General features: G+C 40.4%; 1 protein-coding gene across 1 annotated transcript in view; it reads right to left on the bottom strand.

Annotated features, from left to right (window-relative positions):
• Positions 1 to 17,873, bottom strand: part of LSP1 (lymphocyte specific protein 1) — a 72,380-nt gene extending 54,507 nt beyond the window's left edge. The window contains exon 1 of the mRNA XM_081935461.1: positions 17,764 to 17,873. Coding sequence (XP_081791587.1) covers positions 17,764 to 17,822 — 59 coding nt within the window. The 5' untranslated portion in view covers positions 17,823 to 17,873. The remainder of the gene's footprint in view (positions 1 to 17,763) is intronic.
• Positions 17,874 to 18,304: the final 431 nt, after the last annotated feature.

Here is an 18,304-nt window from a genome sequence, read left to right on the forward strand (position 1 = left end):
GCTGATAATTGCAAAGTCATGGCCAACCCATCGCGACCCCATGGACAACGTTCATCTAGGCCTTCCTGTCCCCTACTATCCTCTGGAGTCCATTTAAGCACATGCCTACTGCTTCGGTGACTCTATCCAGCCACCTTCTTCTCTGCCGTCCACTTCTTCTTTTGCCCTCAATCTTTCCTAGCATTAGGATCTTCTCCAGTGAGTCCTTCCTTCTCATTAGGTGGCCAAAGTATTTGAGTTTCATCTTCAGGATCTGGCCTTCTAAAGAGCAGTCAGGGTTGATCTCCTCTTTCTCTGACCGGTTTGATCGTCTTGCAGTCCAAGGGACTCACGGGAGTCTTCTCCAGCACCAGAGTTCAAAGGCCTCAATTCTTTGGCACTCAGCCTTTCTTATGGCCCAACTTTCAAAGCCATACATTGCAACTGGGAAAACCATAGCCTTGACTATAAAAAGATGTAGCTACCTTAAAAAAAATTCAGATGAATACTATTCACACTCTACATGTTTTAAAGCACTGTATTATTTCCATAGCACTGCCCATTAATGCTTCCATTATTGAAATGACCAAGGTATTTGGTTTTCAACTTTGGGGGAAAACTATGACTTGGTCACCTCCTCAAAAATATCAGTAATTCTAGTTTTTTCCTCAAAAGGACCAAACCACTACTGCATGTAGAAATATGGGTTGCTAATGCTGCTCAAGATCCTTCAGGAAAGTGACACATGACCTTGCTCAGAGATAGGATGGTTCAGAGTGACCATTACAAAGGGCAGCTGGACAGGAAATGCATTTCCATAATGGAGTTTTGTCTTGAGTTCTTTGGTGTTAATGTTTTGAGGTTTTATTGTAAAATCACCTTTTTAGTCAGTTCAGTTCCATCTACAAATTGCATACAAAGTGCATAGGACTTGACTTCAGGATATTGAGTAGAATTATTTAGCATGACAGAAGAGAAGTAAACGTTAAGAGCCGAGGTGGTGCAGTGGTTAGAGTGCAGTACTGCAGGCTTTTTCAGCTGACTGCTAGCTGCAATTCGGCAGTTCAAATCTCACTGGCTCAAGATTGACTCAGCCTTTCATCCTTCCGAGGTGGGTAAAATGAGGATCCAGATTGTTGGGGGCAATATGGTGACTCTGTAAACCACTTAGAGAAGGCTGTAAAAGCACTATGAAGCAGTATATAAGTCTAAGTACTATTGCTATATACACAGTCTACCTAAATTTAAGTAAAAGTTCTATGCGAGTATCATAGTGGCTTCATAGCTGGATGTCCAATTCAGCTATCCAAACAATAGCATCTGATGTTGCTTTATGCAGATCTTCTAGGGAACCAGAGAGAAGAGCATAGTCAACCATATCGGTAGCATTACTTAAACTACACACAGTCCCTGAGTGGTGTTAAATAGGTGACAATGACCAGAGGCAGCCATATACTGCCCTTTGGCCAAATCAAATGAAATAGAGTGCCTCTCTGCTTTCGGAAACAGACAATACCTGGTCTTATTAGTTGAGCACTTCAGAGTGCTGTGTAAGGGCTGCTCTACCTTTGGAAAAGAGAGCTCCAGAAGCAGATGCTGAAGACTAAGGAATGCACATAGTGAGAAGGCACAGCTTTGTGTTTCGTAGGGCCTGTACTGTGCCCATTTATTTAGGCCAGCCTGTGCCTTTAAAAGCACTTCATGGCATTGACAGCACTAGCTCAGGTTTTTTCTGCATATTATTTGAGGATTTAGCCATCAAAAGGTCCTTATACGTAGACTTTTTCTTTCTGTCTCCAGCCCTTAGGTGACAGTCACCCAATAAAATAGACCACTCTCCAGAATTTCCTCTTCTCAACGGTTATTCAATTTATTCAAGCTAGATGCAGAGAAAACAGCCAAAACAACAATTGCAGGTAGTCCTCAAGTTTTGACCATAGTTATGATCTAAGTCTTGATGGTCACAAAACAAGGTCAGTCACATGCCCAATCTGAATATGACAGTTGGTGAACCAATTGTTTGCTATGAGCAAGGGTTTAGCCAAAACATGGAAGTAAGTGGCAGTTTTCAGCAAAACTGTCATAAAATGTGGTCACGTGGCTATGGGACAGTACAAACAGACTTAAATGTGGTGGTTGTTGCCAAGCACCTGAAGTTCAGTCATATGTCTGTGGAGGAGGGGGAAGCAATCATCATAACTTTGAATGGTCACTATACGGCAGTCATAAATTGAGGACTATCTATATCCTTTCTGACTCCATTATTCTTTCCTTCACCTGTCATCTCTGCTTACTATCTTTCCTTCTCACATTCTTGACAGAAAAGTAAGAAAATACTAGTAGAGCTGAAACTGTGGGCATGATTCACACTTAACTTCAATGTTACTTTCCTTGATCTTGTCAACCCATGATTCCTTAGATGTGTCTTGTCTCTTTATTACCAAATATCCATACCACAAAACTCAGAAGAAAGAAAAACATATTAGGCAAGAATGTGTCATGGCTGATCTATCTCTCCTCTTGACCAAAGCTTCATTCCACTAAGGATCACTAAGGAGAAAAGGCCCTAGGTGTTTCCATGAAAACAATAGGATCCAAACAGAGATGGGTTCCTACAGGTTTGGACCGGTTCTGCTGGTAACTTGGCCAGACAGGCGCCCAAACTGTTTATATCAGCGGCACTGTAGGCACCGCCATCTTGTTTTTTGATTTTGCGCATGCGCAGAAGCAAATTTTTTACTACTGCTCATGTGCGCATAGCACCCATCAAGGCGCACGTGGGTGAAGCTTGCGCATGCCCGAAGCACATCCCTGAGCGAACTGGCAGTAAAAGAAGATGGAACCCACCTCTGGATCCAAACAATAGATCAACTGACGTATATGTCAGAGCCAGAGAGTATCCTCTTGATGAGGTGATATTCTGCTGATAAAGAAATGAATTATTGAAAGGAGAAAGAAAGGAGACTGAGGGCTGGATTGGGGGCACAAACATCCTAACTAACACTACTTTGAATTAAAATATAGGGTCCAGAGACATGGAGATAAAACTGATTAGTTAAGCATGAGCCAGGCAGAAAGTGAACTGCTTGTGAATGTTACAATCAAGAGCTGGGGAATAATAATATTTCTAGACATCCAGAATACATCATGCCAGATATCACAGTAGATGAAGAATATCAAATATCAAAGCAATATCAAATGACAGCCAAGTAACTCTAAAGGACCTGGAAACATGATGAAATATTGGGATTTAAGCTAGATATTAGGGATTAGACTGGTCAAAGCTTTCTCCTCAACTATAAAGTCTCAGGTGTTATAGAAAGCTATAGAATTCTTAGTTTTTGGATAAAGCTTGAATTGACTTTAAATTCAGTAGAGGATGGATAGATAGGTACAGATAGAAATAATGAGGTTGATCTTGGGTGTTTCTAATTGAATTAGTGTATCTTAAAAAAAATAAAAGAGGGAGAAGGATCTTTTAACCTAAAAGAAAGGACAGGTTTATCAGGGTCCTAACGTTGTTGAAATTACTAAAGGAGTAAGTTGATTTTTTTTAACCCACCAGGGGTAGGGTACTATTCTTCATTGCATTTTTTCAAAAATCTATGCTCAATACCTTAACTAATCTCAAATCAGTCTGGTTTCCATTCTCCTGCAGTACAGCACTGGCTGTCTGCCAAATTTATGGCTACAAGATCTAGATTGTCAGAATTCAGACAGCCAATAGATGGCAGCAAAGAGTTTCAGTTTTTTAAAAATCTCTTTTTGCCATCTAGTGATCATCTGGAGTTTTGCAATACACATTTGGTATTTCTAGCCAAAATTCTATCATCAGAAAACTCCTCATGCTTTTCAGTCTATATTGGCATCAATTACCTTGGAAAATTATCTTTTTTCTATTTCTCACTGTCTGTTGAATGGAAGAATCATGAATATCAGTCTCTCATCTAGGGATTGTATCTGACAAGTAATATCGCATCTCAAAACAAACCACTTGGGAAATAGAATTCAGCGGAAAATGCCACATGAAATAATGTTTTTTTTTAAAAAAAATCAACAAAACCCAGGACAACTGAAAGTCATTTTGCATGTCATTACATTCTAAAAGAGAAACTGTCATTTAGCAAAAAGATTTGCAGTGACAATTTGAAACAGATGATTTATTCATTCCAGAAGCATGAAAGGCAAGAAGAGACTTCGTTCAGAATGCAAAACAGGAATGTTAAGAGTCGAGTTCAGGGAAGAGAATTTTCATAGACTATCCAGCTGAATGAGATTGTCTGGCATGATCAGGAAAGGAGTTCTTGGCTTGCGAATATTCCAGGGAATGAAATGACCCAGGACTGATAGAAGGACATGTACAGAAATGTATCTCAATGTACCTGAAAATATGGCAAATGCAGTTGTTGTGCAAAGGGCACTATAAAAGGGAAAAGAAAGTTGTCACATATTTTAATAGGTTCAGACCAGTGGTAGGTTTCAATTTTTTTTAGAACCTCTTCTGTAGGTGTGGCCTTATGGGAGTGGCTTGCTGGACATGTGACCAAGTAGGAGTGGCTTGCTGGCCATGTGACTGGGTGGGCTTGGCCAACTTGTAAAATGTGGTGAAACCCACTTAACAACGCTCTTGCTTAGCAACCAAAATGTTGGCTCAGAAACTCTGGCATTTGAAGCACGCAAGTCTTAAAGTTGTCAAGTTACAAGACCCTTGCACCCCTAACCCTTTAGAGAAAAAAACCCCCAGGGGTGTTCAAACTGGACAGCTTTAAGACTTGTGGACTTCAACTCCCAGAATTCCTCCTCTCACTCTTCATCTTGATGATGTGTGGATGGGCAGGGAGTGGGGAGCTTGAACCGGTTCTAAACGGCACTGTAGATTTGTGGAACCTTTTCTATAGAAGAGGTTAGAACTGGCAGGAACCCAACCCTGGTTCAGACCCATGTATACCAGTGGGAGAGGTGGCAGCAGGGTGCAAATGATTAAATGTGCATCAGGGTATCACATTTACTTATTTATTTAGCGCATGGCAAGGATATCTTATAGACTTGTCTTCAATCTCAGAATGCAATGATTTGGGTTGCAACACCGTAGTTTATTTCTTTTAACTGGATACTTATTCCAGATCACAATATTCCCATATTCCAAATGATATTTGTAGACACTGAATAATTTAGCACATACTGTTTTTGTCATAGCAGCACCAGTCAAGAGACTGCAGATTTTTTGAAGGTTTTAGGAGGAGTCACCAGTTGATTGCACGTATAAATTCCCATTGCACCAAAGGAGAACGGGTTTTCCTGTACTTCATGCCAGATATCTTATTTGTTCATTTAGAGCTCATATAGTGTGTGTGTGTGTGTGTGTGTGTGTGTGTGTGTGTAAGCCTGAACTTCTTTTTAAAGAATTCAACCATGAAATCATTATTTTATTCTCGTTACAACTCTCTGAGGAAGGTTAAAGCAAAAAGCTATATTCATATATGCCGTAATTTGTTTTGTTTTGTTTTTGTCTTAGAAGTTGCATCAATTATTAAAAACAGATTATGTGGATTGCAAAAGAATTATCTTGGTGTGATGGTTTTTTTTTAGCTCTTATTGTATGTGTTTCTTATGGTAGAATCTGAGTAGAATCCTGGATTCACAGGATATTGATTCCTGGGCTTTTTCAGGCAACCAATGATTTTCACCTAAATGAAAGTCCTTCCATACTTCAATTAAACTAAACTTGTGAGGCTTTGTCTTATTGATATCAGGCCAAAATGTTGTATGCAAATTCATACAATCTTTTAAAGATATGGGCTTGTTGGCATGCGTAGCAAATGGATAAAATTCTGAAATGGTAAAATGAATGACATCATTTCAACTTCAAGTCGGGGTACCATTTAAAATGTAAATTTATTATATTTTTATATGAATTTCATTTAGGAATTAATTTTATCAAAAGTGAAAATGAACTAATGCAGAAGATGGAAAGGGAAAAGAAGAGAAGGGAAGGGAGGAAAGAAAGAAGTACAGAGAGAAAGGATGAAAAGAAACAGAAAGAAGAAACTTCCAATTTCTTCTGCAGCCGCAATGATTACAAAGTTATCTCTTACTCTTTGGTTACAATAAGAAGCAGTTTTCTATTCTCCATTTTTTTCTAATCATCAAAACCACAAGTCGTAAATGCATTTTTTCTGTTTCATGCAAAAAGGAGTTTCCATACATGTAGTGCATCTTTTCTATAATAAAATAAGTTAGTTTAGCCATCTTTGCAAGTTCTATCATCTTCACCAACTATTCTTCTATTGTGAATAGGGTTGAATTTTTCCATTTTTAAACATATAATAATATCACTGCGGTTGTCATATACAAAAGCAAGTTTCATGACTTTTTCTTAGTTTCCTTTCTATTAGTCCCAAAAGAAAGTTTCAATTAGTTTCAATTGTACTTCGGTGAGGTCTCACTCTCCATCTTCAGGCTGGGTTTTGGGCTTAAAGTGTGGTCGGAGCTGCCGTCTTTCTATAAATCTTGGTAGGGGTGTGTGGAGTGCTGGCTTTGTTTCAGTAAGTGGAATGATTGGTTGTGTGGTTGTATCATGATTGGTAGATTGGTGCTGATTGGTGCTGGCTGTGTGTCCATTGTTGTTTCGTGTTGTAACGGCCTGGGTGATGGGTGGAGCTCATTTGTTGACTAGGGCTGGTTTCCAGATGTCTGGTAGGCGGGAGGTATCGTCACATTTATTCACGTTTATTCACATCCCCACAACATGAATAGAGCTGACTATGGGTCTGAGTGGTGTTCCTTCTTTGTGTATCTTTGTGTAGCTCCATAGGCTTACCTCTACAGAATCTTGCCAAATTCCTCGCCAAACAACTCCAACCCTATGCAGAATCCATCACCTCACACATACAAAACTCACTCCATTTCATAGAAACAATAAAGAAACAAAACCTACAACCCAGCGACCTACTCATGAGCTTCAATGTCATATCCTTCTTCATCCAAGTGCCTATAAAAGAAGCCTTGACAGCTATCCAGAACAAACACAACCCCCCCAAACACATCCTGGACCTGACCAACCGCTGCCTAACCAACACATACTTCACCCATAATGGGCAAAGATACAAACAGATAGAAGGAACACCCATGGGATCACCCCTCTCACCTGTCATTGCAAACTTATACATGGAACATTTTGAAACTAATGCCTTAGATAAATCTGAACACGAACCCAAACACTGGCTTAGATATGCTGATGACACTTTCATGATTTGGCCACACAGGAAAAAATAACTGGACAACTTCCTCACACATCTCAACAGTCTTGACACCCACCCACCCCAAAGAAATCACAATGGAAATAGCAGCAAACAACAACTTCCCTTTCTGGATGTCCTAATCTACAAAAAACACAGTAGCTCCCCAGGACACACCATCTACCAGAAAAAAAAAAACACCAACCGCTACTTAAACGCACAATCCTATCACCACCCTGCACAGATCAACTCTGTAGCCAAGACCCTCATCTCCAGAACCAAACACCTAGCTGACAAAGACCACCTATATATATATGGTTTCGCTTTTTTACACATCAACCAAACATGATAAAATGTCCATGTTGTTAACATTTCCAGAAAAGATTCAAGTTACCTTTATACATTCTAAACCATTTTCCCCATGACAAATACCAACGGTACATAATTTCTCTTCAATGATGCAATCAAACTTTTTTAAAGATTAGAACATAATATAAATTTCATTCCTTTCAGCAGCATATTTTCTTATTGGTTCCCATTGATATTAATTTATTTTATGGTTTGTAGTCCACTTCTCTGGGCAGAAAGCATTTTCAAAGCACTTTCTTACTAATCTGGATAAATACAGTAAATCACCTACTCTCACCTTGTCTGGACTGAGCTCAGTTTATTGACTTTCACAGATTATTACCATGCATTACCGGCTACAGGAACTGATTAGAAAATAGGCTTCCACAGTTGAATTCAATAAAAAAAGTAAAGAGCAAGTATGTGATATTGGTAACACACTGAGCACATTCATTCAAATATTAAGTAGTATGGAGGAATATAACAATGTTCTATGCCACCCAAAATAATACATTCCAAAAGTATAACCAATAATTCCTGTGTACTAAGTTATTAATCATCAAAGGAGCAATGGAACTAAGGCAAGACAATACTTATATTTCTTCTCTGCACTCATCATTCCACAGACTAACAGACTAATATTTATTTATTTTCAGTAGATGGAAATTTCCTTTGGAGGAAGAGAATGATTGAGAATCATTCAGCATTATTATCCTTGATCCACAGTTACAAGTGGCAAATTCCATTCTACCACACCTTCAGCTGCAAATGTGCACCACGCCAGGGGTGGTATTCACTTACCTTCGCTACCAGTTCACAAATGTGAGTGCGGGCATGCACAGAGCATCAAAAATGGGACGTCATGACATCTGGGCATTACCGCTGCCAGTGCTACCGATTCGCCTGAACTGAATAGAACTGGATGAATACCATCACTGGACCATGCTCGGTTTCGATGTTCTGATGTAGACATCTTGCACAACACTATCTTTCATCCTTGAATGTCTAATCTATGTTCAGATTTCTACTTCCCACACATACATAAGAGGGCCTGTATCCACTGAGCAGCTGTTTAATATTCAGGTACAGTCATTTGGTTACTTTTAACTGAGCATGTCAAAATAAGAACCTAGACATTGATTACTATAATGAGCTGGACTCGGGCAGCTGCAAAACTTGTGACAAGAAATTATGGGAATGACAACATGCAATATACATGCTCACATATTCTTACATTGTTAAGGAATGAATAAGTCAGCAGGCTTCCAAAGAACAGATGAGCATTAAAAATGGAATGAGTATGTCTCATAAATGTCTCATGGGCAGCAAAATGGTGTTCAAGTATTAGCTTAAAATAAGCACGATCAAGGTACTTCCCATTCTCCACTCCTCAGACAAAGGTAGCACTGAGGATTTATCCGCAGTGATGGACTTTTATCAAGTCTGTAGCTAGCCTAAACGGTTTTGGTGGACACACCAAAAAAAGTCATAAAATATAGCTTACTTGCTGAAGATTTAAAACAGAACAAAAAAAAATCAGATAGGGAGCTGAACTCTATTTTTGGAATGATCTATAATTTAGGGTTTTCCCTGAGAAATGATTCCTAGCACTAGCAGTGCTTCAAAAATTATCTCTTTAATAAATCTTTTCTTAATAAGAAAAGGCATGGCAGGAAAACACAAGAGGATTGTAAACAGAAGTGAGCATCATCTGGGACCCTTGTAAAATAGCAAGAACGTGGCAGAATGATGGCATATTAAAAGGATCACTGGAAGCACCCAATCTACTCTTCATTAAATGTACTAGGTTTAGTGTGCGTGCAAACCATCATTCCATTGATTTGCTTTTGCTTGCTAACTCTTCCAGCTGTGAACAAGTTCTTTGTGTGAAAAACAGGCTGTTCGTTCCATTTCTGGCATTGGCACTCATTTAGTCCATAAAAATGGAGGGTATAGCTGGTCTTCATCAGAAATTTTAACTGGTAAACTTCATCCCCCCCAAACCATGAACATTGCACTTCTCTAAGCCTTGAAATCTCTAAGAAAGGTTAGCAGGCACATTAAACCCAGTTTACAGAAGTCTTTGGGCCAATCAAATGAGTTTGAAATCTTTCTAATTGTCATCCAAATAGCCTTAGTTACGAATCTTACTGAAAACTCAACAGCAGAACAACCCTGACCTGTTCCTTGAGGAAATTGTGGGCTCCTCTCTGTAAATGTTAACTCTAGAATCTCACATATCAGTCCCTGGAAAGCAAGGAAGTTATTGTCACTGTGACCATACTGTGGATTTCTATGGGCCTAGTGATTAAGATGCTGGGCTCATCAACCAGAAGTCTAGCAGTTCAAGGCCCAGGCACTGCATGACAGGGTGAGCTCCTGTCCTTGCCCAGCTCCTGTCTACCTAGCAGTTATCTAGTATACTTTGGTGGGAAGGTAATAGTGTTCCATGCACTTTGGCATATAATCATGCTAGCCACATGACCTTGGAAGCATCTTCAGACAACACTGGCTCCCTCGGCTAAGAAATGGACATGAGCACCACCCCATAGAGTCAGATATGACTAGACAGAGGAAACCTTTACCTTTTTATAGGCATCTTAGTAATCACTGTAATGTCCATCATTAAACCACACATTTGGCTTCATGTATCACTGGTTCTTTTCAGTTTAAATTCATGTGGTGATCATTTGTCAGGAGGTCATCACGATTGGCAAGACATTGATGGCATACACAGCATGTATGTTTGAATTTCAGGTTATCTGTCAGTCTTCTTTTGCATCATAGATTGTTAAATTACTTTCTCATCACCCTGAAGTTAAAAGCTGATGAAGTATATTTTATAACCCAAAAGATTGGAAGGCCGTAAAAACATATAAGCTGTCAGTCAGTGGAGCAGACTACCACACAAAGTGGTGAGCTCTCCTTTGCTGGAGATCTTTAAACAGAAGCTGGGTGGTCATCAATCAATCCATGCTGTAGTGGATCCAGAATTGATTGAGTAGAACATATGACCTTTCATATCTCTTCAAATCTATCATTGATTCTATCATTCTACTGTTCTACAAAAACTGAAGGCAGTTGTTTACAAGTTGGTGTCATTGAACCAACCAACAAAACAAAGAACCTATGTGACATAAGGAAAACTGTGGAAAATCCCATTTTTTTCTCTCAATATGGGAAGTGGCTCTAAACAAGATGCTTTAGATAGGGCTTGTATCCTTTCTTTCTGACCTTTGAAAAAGGAGAGCAAGCGTAGCTTTGCATGGAAACACTTGCTAGAAAGAAGATACCATTTACAGCTGAAAAACTGAGCATTTGAGAACTGCTAGTCCAGCTAAGGAAGCCCTGGGTACACATTATGATTCCTTGGAGACTTTATTGCCAGCGACAGTGTAATTAACTAGGAATGATTTTGGAAAGAATGGACAATTACCATCTTATCTGTTTCTCTCTTTCTCTCTCTCCTTCCCTTCCAGACTCTGCCAGGGCTGTCAAACAGAGCCTTTGTTTGGTGGTGAATTGCTTTGAGTTGCTTTATCCCTGTGTATAAGTAAACAATGGCAACAATGCCTGGCACTTCTGTGGCACTGGGCACTGTTGAAATACTGTCCAAGTTTCCCTTTAATAAATTTTCTCTGTCTCAGTCTTGGAGACTGACAAAAGTGTATTTGGTTTTGGGCTTGCTCAGTTTTAATGCAACCATTCTCATTTTGTTTGTCTTTTCTATCCACAATAATATCACTTATTATTATGGGGTGCCTATTAAAGCTGCAGGCTTGAATATCCTTCTTCCCCAAACAACTTCAATTATTTCCAATGTCATCAGTTTGGAGTGAAGGTCTTCAAATAATCAAGATTATTTTGAGGTGAGGAATTCAAAACGTACATCCTTTGCTGAATCAAGAAGGGGTAGGCAAGAAGAAATCAGGTTTCTTTTTATAAAAGCAGGTTAACTTGAATAATTATCATGGTTAGCCTAAGGCTAAATGCTAATTTCTCAGCTTCGGTATTGTCCATCTAGCAGAACTATCGCCTGAATCTGACCAGGGGTAGGCTTCAAAAAAATTAGCAAGGGGTTCTCTCCTTGTTTGCTGTGTGGGCATGGCCATGGTGGGCGTGGCCTAGTTGGCCTTCTGCACCATGGCGGGGGGGGGGAGCATATCTCAAGTTGACAAACTTTAAGCGAGATTTTGGCAATGAATCTTGATTCTTCAAATATACCCGGTCCAGCTCTTATACTATCTCTTTCCCTATTTTCTCATTCTTCTCCATTTCTGAATTTGGTTCTCATCTTCCATCTTTTTGGTTAATGATGGGAGAAACCTGTAGGAAAGCTAAACATGATCTCTAACAGTGATAACGGGCCTCATTAAAAGTGATGCTCAAGAGAGCATCATTGTTAGAAATCCTTTGTGTAGTCCACTTCATCCTTAAGGAGATGCTGAAAGGCTTGAAGTTTCTGGAAAAAACAAGAGGCCTTTAGAACAGAGGAGAGCCGATAAGTGTTCAGCAGCAGAAATAGATGGTAGTCATAAGTGGTCTGAAACAATGACATCTACGTAGAAGAGCATAAACTGAGTTATGAACTCAGCCATACATCAGGCTGACTATTTTGATGGCAGTTTCTGTAGTAATAAAGCTATTGTTTTAAGATTTCATATTCTCTGTATGACTATGATGGGGACAAGATACATGGCAGATTGCACCAAACTGCTAAAATAAATTCCAAAAATACGCCATGCATATGGGACTCATTTGGCTCATTTGTAATTCTGAAAAACTTGCAAAAAGAGTAGGCAAACTGCTTCAGGGATGGAGGGGAGGTCACGAAAGAGAATGAAAAGAGATCAACTATCATCAGAACAGCATCCAAATCTCTGAGAAATGATAGGCCAGTTATAAAATCCAAGGAGGTGTTCCCCAAGGCTGTTGTAAGAAGTGGACGCAATGTGACATCCAGACAGTTTGCTGATCAAGTGTATGTTGTGACAACAAGTGTAGCAAAGAAGAAACAAAGAGTAAGATATCTCTTCTACAAAAGTGATGGATAAGAAGATGGATGTTTCTAAAATACCCCATGTCCAACTGACCAGTTGTTAGAGAAGAAAGGTCAAAGTTTTCTATGAGCAAAATAAAGATTGGAAGAGGTTTGAGAGGTATGGTATTTTCATCTTGTCAAAGATAGCCCTTGCCCTGGATGCATTTAAGAAAAAACAAAAGGCAATGCATAAACTATAGAGCACAACGAGAGCATAAACTATAGCGAACTAGATGAGAGCAAGAACAGCTTGCATAAGTTGACCTGGTGTAAACTAGGTGTAGCCATAGTTCCTTTCCTCTTATTTCCTGCTTTCAAATTCTTTTGCCCACCAGTTTTTCATTCTTTTTTGTGCTTTGCAAACTTTTGCTGACCCCCCCCCCCAAAAAAGGAATGATGGGTTATGTATGATCACTATGGCATTCTTATTTCAGATAAAAACATTTCCACTGATTTGTATACAGTAGCATATAAATGTGATATAAGGATGCTACACTTAACTGGTTAAAGAGAAGTGTAAAGCTGGCAACATTATAAAAGCTCATATGGAAAAACTGCTCTTGTTTGGAAAATATGTGATTGTCATGTTTTATAAATTGCATTAGATGCATTTCAATTTAGAAGTATGTTTCTAAAGCCTTGCTTTTTTAAACAGCGATGTCAGAAGAGTCTAGACATATTCCATCAAGGCATTTGTTGTCAACACTTTGCTTCCCATCCTGATCATAACAATAAATGTGTGTCTTTAAAATGCCATAAGAGTGTTGCTGCCTGTAGATGAGAGCAATAAAAGAGAATTTACAAAATAGAATTGTAAAAACAAAGGACAAAACAGAGGTCCTAGAGCAGTGATGCTGAACCTTTTTTGCTTCGGGTGCCAAATACGCTTCACATGCACTCATATGCCCACCCCCATAATTTAATGCTCCCCCCGTGCCATGCTTCCTACACATGTGCATGCGACCCCCACCCCTGCTGCCCTGTGCATGTGCGCACGGCTTTCATGGAGCTTGGGGAGGGCAAAAACGGCCTCCCCTGCCCCCCGGAGGCCCTCCGGAGGCTGGAAACGGCCCATTTTCCGACTTCTGGTGGCCCTGTAGATCCTTTTTTCGCCCTCCCCAGGCTCCAGAGGCTTTCTAGGAATCTGGAGAGGGCGAAAAATAGTCCAACGCGCAAACCAGAAGTCCGTTCCCAAACTTCCAGTTTGTGTGTTGGGTGGTTTTTCGCCCTCTGGAGGCTTCAGGGAAGCCTCCGGAGGGCAAAAAACAGTCAAAAATCAAGGCTGAAAATCAGCTGGCCAGCTGACAGGGCAATGCCTCACGTACCCTCAGAAATGGCTCCGCCGTTTGTTATAGGTTCGTCATCATGATCCTAGGGGGAGAATGGGTGTTTCTCCTCAGTTCCCTTCCTGAGCCTACCCGTTGCTTACTTCATCTCCCTCCAGAGAGGGCTCCCAGTTGAATGAGTATGGCCCTAAAGTGGAAAAAGGGGCCTAACTGGGAGATTAGATACAGTTTATGCAAGCCAGAAAACACTGAATTGTCAAGTCAAGTGATTATTTTGAAAAAGGCAGTCACAGACTTTAACTTTGGTGAAACATTGGGAAAACTGTGAGCTTGAAGATGGCAAGTTGTTGTTACTATATCCTGAAGGTCTTAACAGGCACTGATTGCAATATTATAGAGATGGGGGGGGGAAATGAATGTTGGGGTTTGTTTTCCTTTCTTCTTTTGGGGAGGGGAGATACTTTAATGTACCATTTTGAGTTTGCATGCCACTCAGAGATACAAGATGGGCAGCCATATATGAAATGGGCAGCTAAATAAATAAATGTTGAATTTGTTCAACTTAAAGAATCAAGAAATTTTAGTGCTGCTATTTGCTGACTGAAATTCTGATGAGGAGACCTGTAAGTTTTCCAAAGGGTGTATGCAGCCCTTTGGCCACTAGTTCCTTATTCATCAACCTACTTGATCCATCATCTAGCTTCTTGATTAACTTGTTTTAATTAAGAGCTAATTGATAAGGGAGAACAGATCATTTGGTGATTTCATTCTTCATTTGCATATGCTTATATGAACTGTCTCCATTAAAAGCGATAATTGTGCCTTATGACACAGTCTAAATATCATATTTATAGCTGTTGATCAGCCATGTCATTACTGTTTTAGATGAATCTTTACCAGAAGAAGAAAGACAGAAGGAGAACTACAGAGCAATCAAGGATTTTCACTTGGCTGAAGTCTCAAAAAATCAGAGACAGAATAAGTTATTTCCATCTTTTCAGAATCCACAATGATATTCACACTGCTTCATAATGGACAATTATTTTTTGATGGAGACAGTTCTTACAAGTATATGCAAATCATCCAGATTACTAGTCCAAAATCACCCAGTTTAGCATATTCTAATTTTGTGTGTGTGTGTGTGTGTGTGTGTGCAGGTAAAGATAGCAAAGTATTTCTTATTCTCAACTCTGTATGCTATTTTGTAATGTGGATTTTTTAAAAAATCCATGCAAAGAATCTATAATCTATTAGTCTTTTACCAGTTTTGCTACCCGATGAGACCTGCTTAAGTTTCTACAAATGATGCTTTGGTTTTTCTGGCATGCTAGAATTGGATTGGACAGCCATATGCATCAGATAGTCCAGATAACACTAATGTAATTCTAGTGTGTTTTTTAAATTCTAAAATAAAAATACTGTACAATTTTGTAGTTTTTATGTTTCATACAGAGGAAAGGATGACTCTTTCTCACATTAGTCTTTTAAACCTGTATGAATATTTTTTTAAAAAAAATCTTGGCCACAGTCCAGACAAAAGGAGGAATGCTAACAAGCCAGTGAAGTGTAGGCTGCAACCCAACACATATTTATATAAGAATAAATCCCACTCAGCATATGTCTGAATAAATCTTCCAAAGAGTGTAATGTTAAACATTGGTTAGAAGCTAAAACATGCATTTGTCTGAGTAAGCCCATTGCTCTTAATAGGATCATTCTAAAACAGACACCCACTGATTTAACTGGAACTTAAAACTTTTTAAAAAATCATATCCAACTTCAGGCAAATGTTAAAGCAACTTAAAACTTGTTTCAGCAAAAAAAATGAGTAGATTAATCAATATCACAAGTATTTATTTTATGCCTGGGTTTCTAATGCAGTTCATTATGTATTTTCAACAAATGGTTGCATAACTAGACAAATGAAAAACAATATTTTTATACACATAGAAAGACAAAATGCTACCTAGGGAGGAATAATACATAGAGGATGGGTTCAGATAAATCTTTTTTTCACAGTGTTGCATCCCTCAGCACCATACTTATTTTTTTTTCTGGCCAGGATGCACACTTCTCTTTTCATTTTGTAAGCCACTGTGGCTACAGAAACAGGAGGAGGAGGAGGAGGAGGAGGAGGAGGAGGAGGAGGAGGAGGAGGAGGAGGAGGAGGAGGAGGAGGAGGAGGAGGAGGAGGAGAAGGAGGAGAAGGAGAAGGAGGAGCGGGGAAGGAGAAGCACTGACATCATTGACAAAAACAGATTTCTTTTTGTATACTCTTTGAAAGAGATGTTAAAGTAGAGTAAGTACATTAAAACTTGTAACCGGCCTGATCAGTGGTGTCCAAGCACTGTGTGAGAACTTGGGTGTGAAGACCATTAACCATATGGTCACTGCTCAAAGGCAGCCCACATGGTCAAGAAGCTTTTCATACTTGCATAAATATGTAAAAGTTCCGCCATGTTGTCAATGTTTCCAAACAAATGCTGACTTTCAAATGAAACATGCTTAAGCAGTGATTTGCCATACAATAGCTGGCCATCTGCTGTGCCCTGCCTGGTCAAACTGTTTTAATTAGCCTGTCCCAATTGGTGCACTTCAGATGGGTTGGGGTGGTGATTCCCAGTGTTCTTAGCCAACTGTGTTGTGATTGGGGGGGGGGGGCTGAGGATGGGGAGGGTGGTGGAAGCAATCCCAGGACAGATGTTATTCTTCTCTGTCCTGGACCAGGTGATTAATTTTTCCCCTGTTTATATTTGGACTTCCTGCTGGGTCAACATTAATTAATGGAACTAACCAGCAATAAGAAATGAATGAACTCTCTATTAAATGTCCCTGTTCACTCTGTCCAATAATCACATGCAGTAAACTTGTTAAATCTGTTGTTTACTTGGTTTTTTTTTAATGCACTCTTAGTTTTAGACAATGGTGTATGTGTGTGTGTGTGAGTGAGTGTGTGTGTGTGTGTGTGCATACAAATATACAGCAAGAGAGGGAGAGAGAAGCCCACAAACTAGTGACTGCAAATGGTCACTATCCAAGAATATCTGTCATCTTGGTCCCAAAGGGAGGCACAACGACTGTCCCTTGTTACCCCTTCTCTTTACAATCGAAGGTAAATCGTAGGGCAGTTATTCCGCTCCTTTTCTTTTCTCTTTTGAAATTAACTTTGCAATCCCCCTGCGCCTAGCTTTACGCGCTCAGGGGCAACTTGTTACATTCCTTCGGACTTCCTCCAGCGCGCAGGGCTTGCGGGCCGCCCGCAAGGATGTCTCGGAAGAGAACTCCAGTTCACCTTGTCTCGCTTGGAAAGGAAATCGATCTCGGTTCCCGAGAAGAGTTCCCCAGGGATGAAAACCCCGTCTTTCAAACGGATAAAATGCTGCCTCTTCCAAGGATTTGCCGTGTTGAGCTTAGCCATCGGCCACCAGCTCCAGCTCCGACTCTCCCAGGTCCCCTTTCATATATGCGTTAGGGGCGAGATCGACCTTCCTTCTCCCATCACGATTTTCGCTCCAAATGCTGGGTCAGTTCAATTGCCAAGGCCAAGCAACGATTCTCTAGGGGGGATCTCAGGGAAAGCCATCCCTAAATGTCTTTCTCTCTCCCGCTCCCCCCTTTCTCGCCGCGCCTCGAAGTCCATTCTTCCTGCCTGCAGGAATGCGTTTGCCACAGGCTGAACATCGCCGCCTTGCAAAGCGATGGAGCTGCTTTCCTGGACCCAGTTCAGATACTGGGGAGCCTTCTTAGCTAACGTAGAGAATCTCGAGTGGGCGGAGGGAAGGTGAGGGCTCTACAGTCCCTTGGTCCACACAAAGAAACAGTGGCCGGCGCCCCCCCACCCTTTCTTCGCTACGGACAGGTAAGGACTTACCTTATGAGATTCTGCAATCCCTGTTTGCTGGAATTCCGCCTCAAGATCGCACTGGTCATGGTGAACGAAAATGAATGCGGGGCAGGGACGGAACTCCTGCGTGCGAACCCGCCTTCTTCTCTGCCCACCCCCACCCCAATCCCTTCCCCAGCTTGTAAGTGTCTTGTTAGTTATTGTGGTCTGACTTGTCCTCTCTCTCTCTTTCTCTCTCCCTGCCTTCTCTCTCTTTCTCTCCCTCCCTCCCTCCCGTCTCACTCTTTTTTCCCCAGTTCAGGAAGTTCTGCAGCTGGTTTCCTTTTGTTTCTCTAAGCCCGCTATCCCACTCGCGCTCTAATACTCCCCCTCTTTCACCTCGACGCCCTCCTTCTCAAACGAGAAGAAACATCTAGGGAAAGAAAAGGATTGTTTTCGGAAAGCCAGCAAGACACAAAGAAATATGCTCCCATCTGATGTTTAAAAAAAAAAACCCACACGTGGCGTCACAATTTTGTCAAAATCAAAGATACACATGTTTCTTTCCATCCTGACAAAATCCAAAGTT

The sequence above is a fragment of the Natrix helvetica genome (genome assembly GCF_964273705.1).
Source record: "Natrix helvetica genome assembly, chromosome: 1".
NCBI classification, from domain to species: Eukaryota; Metazoa; Chordata; class Lepidosauria; order Squamata; family Natricidae; genus Natrix; species Natrix helvetica.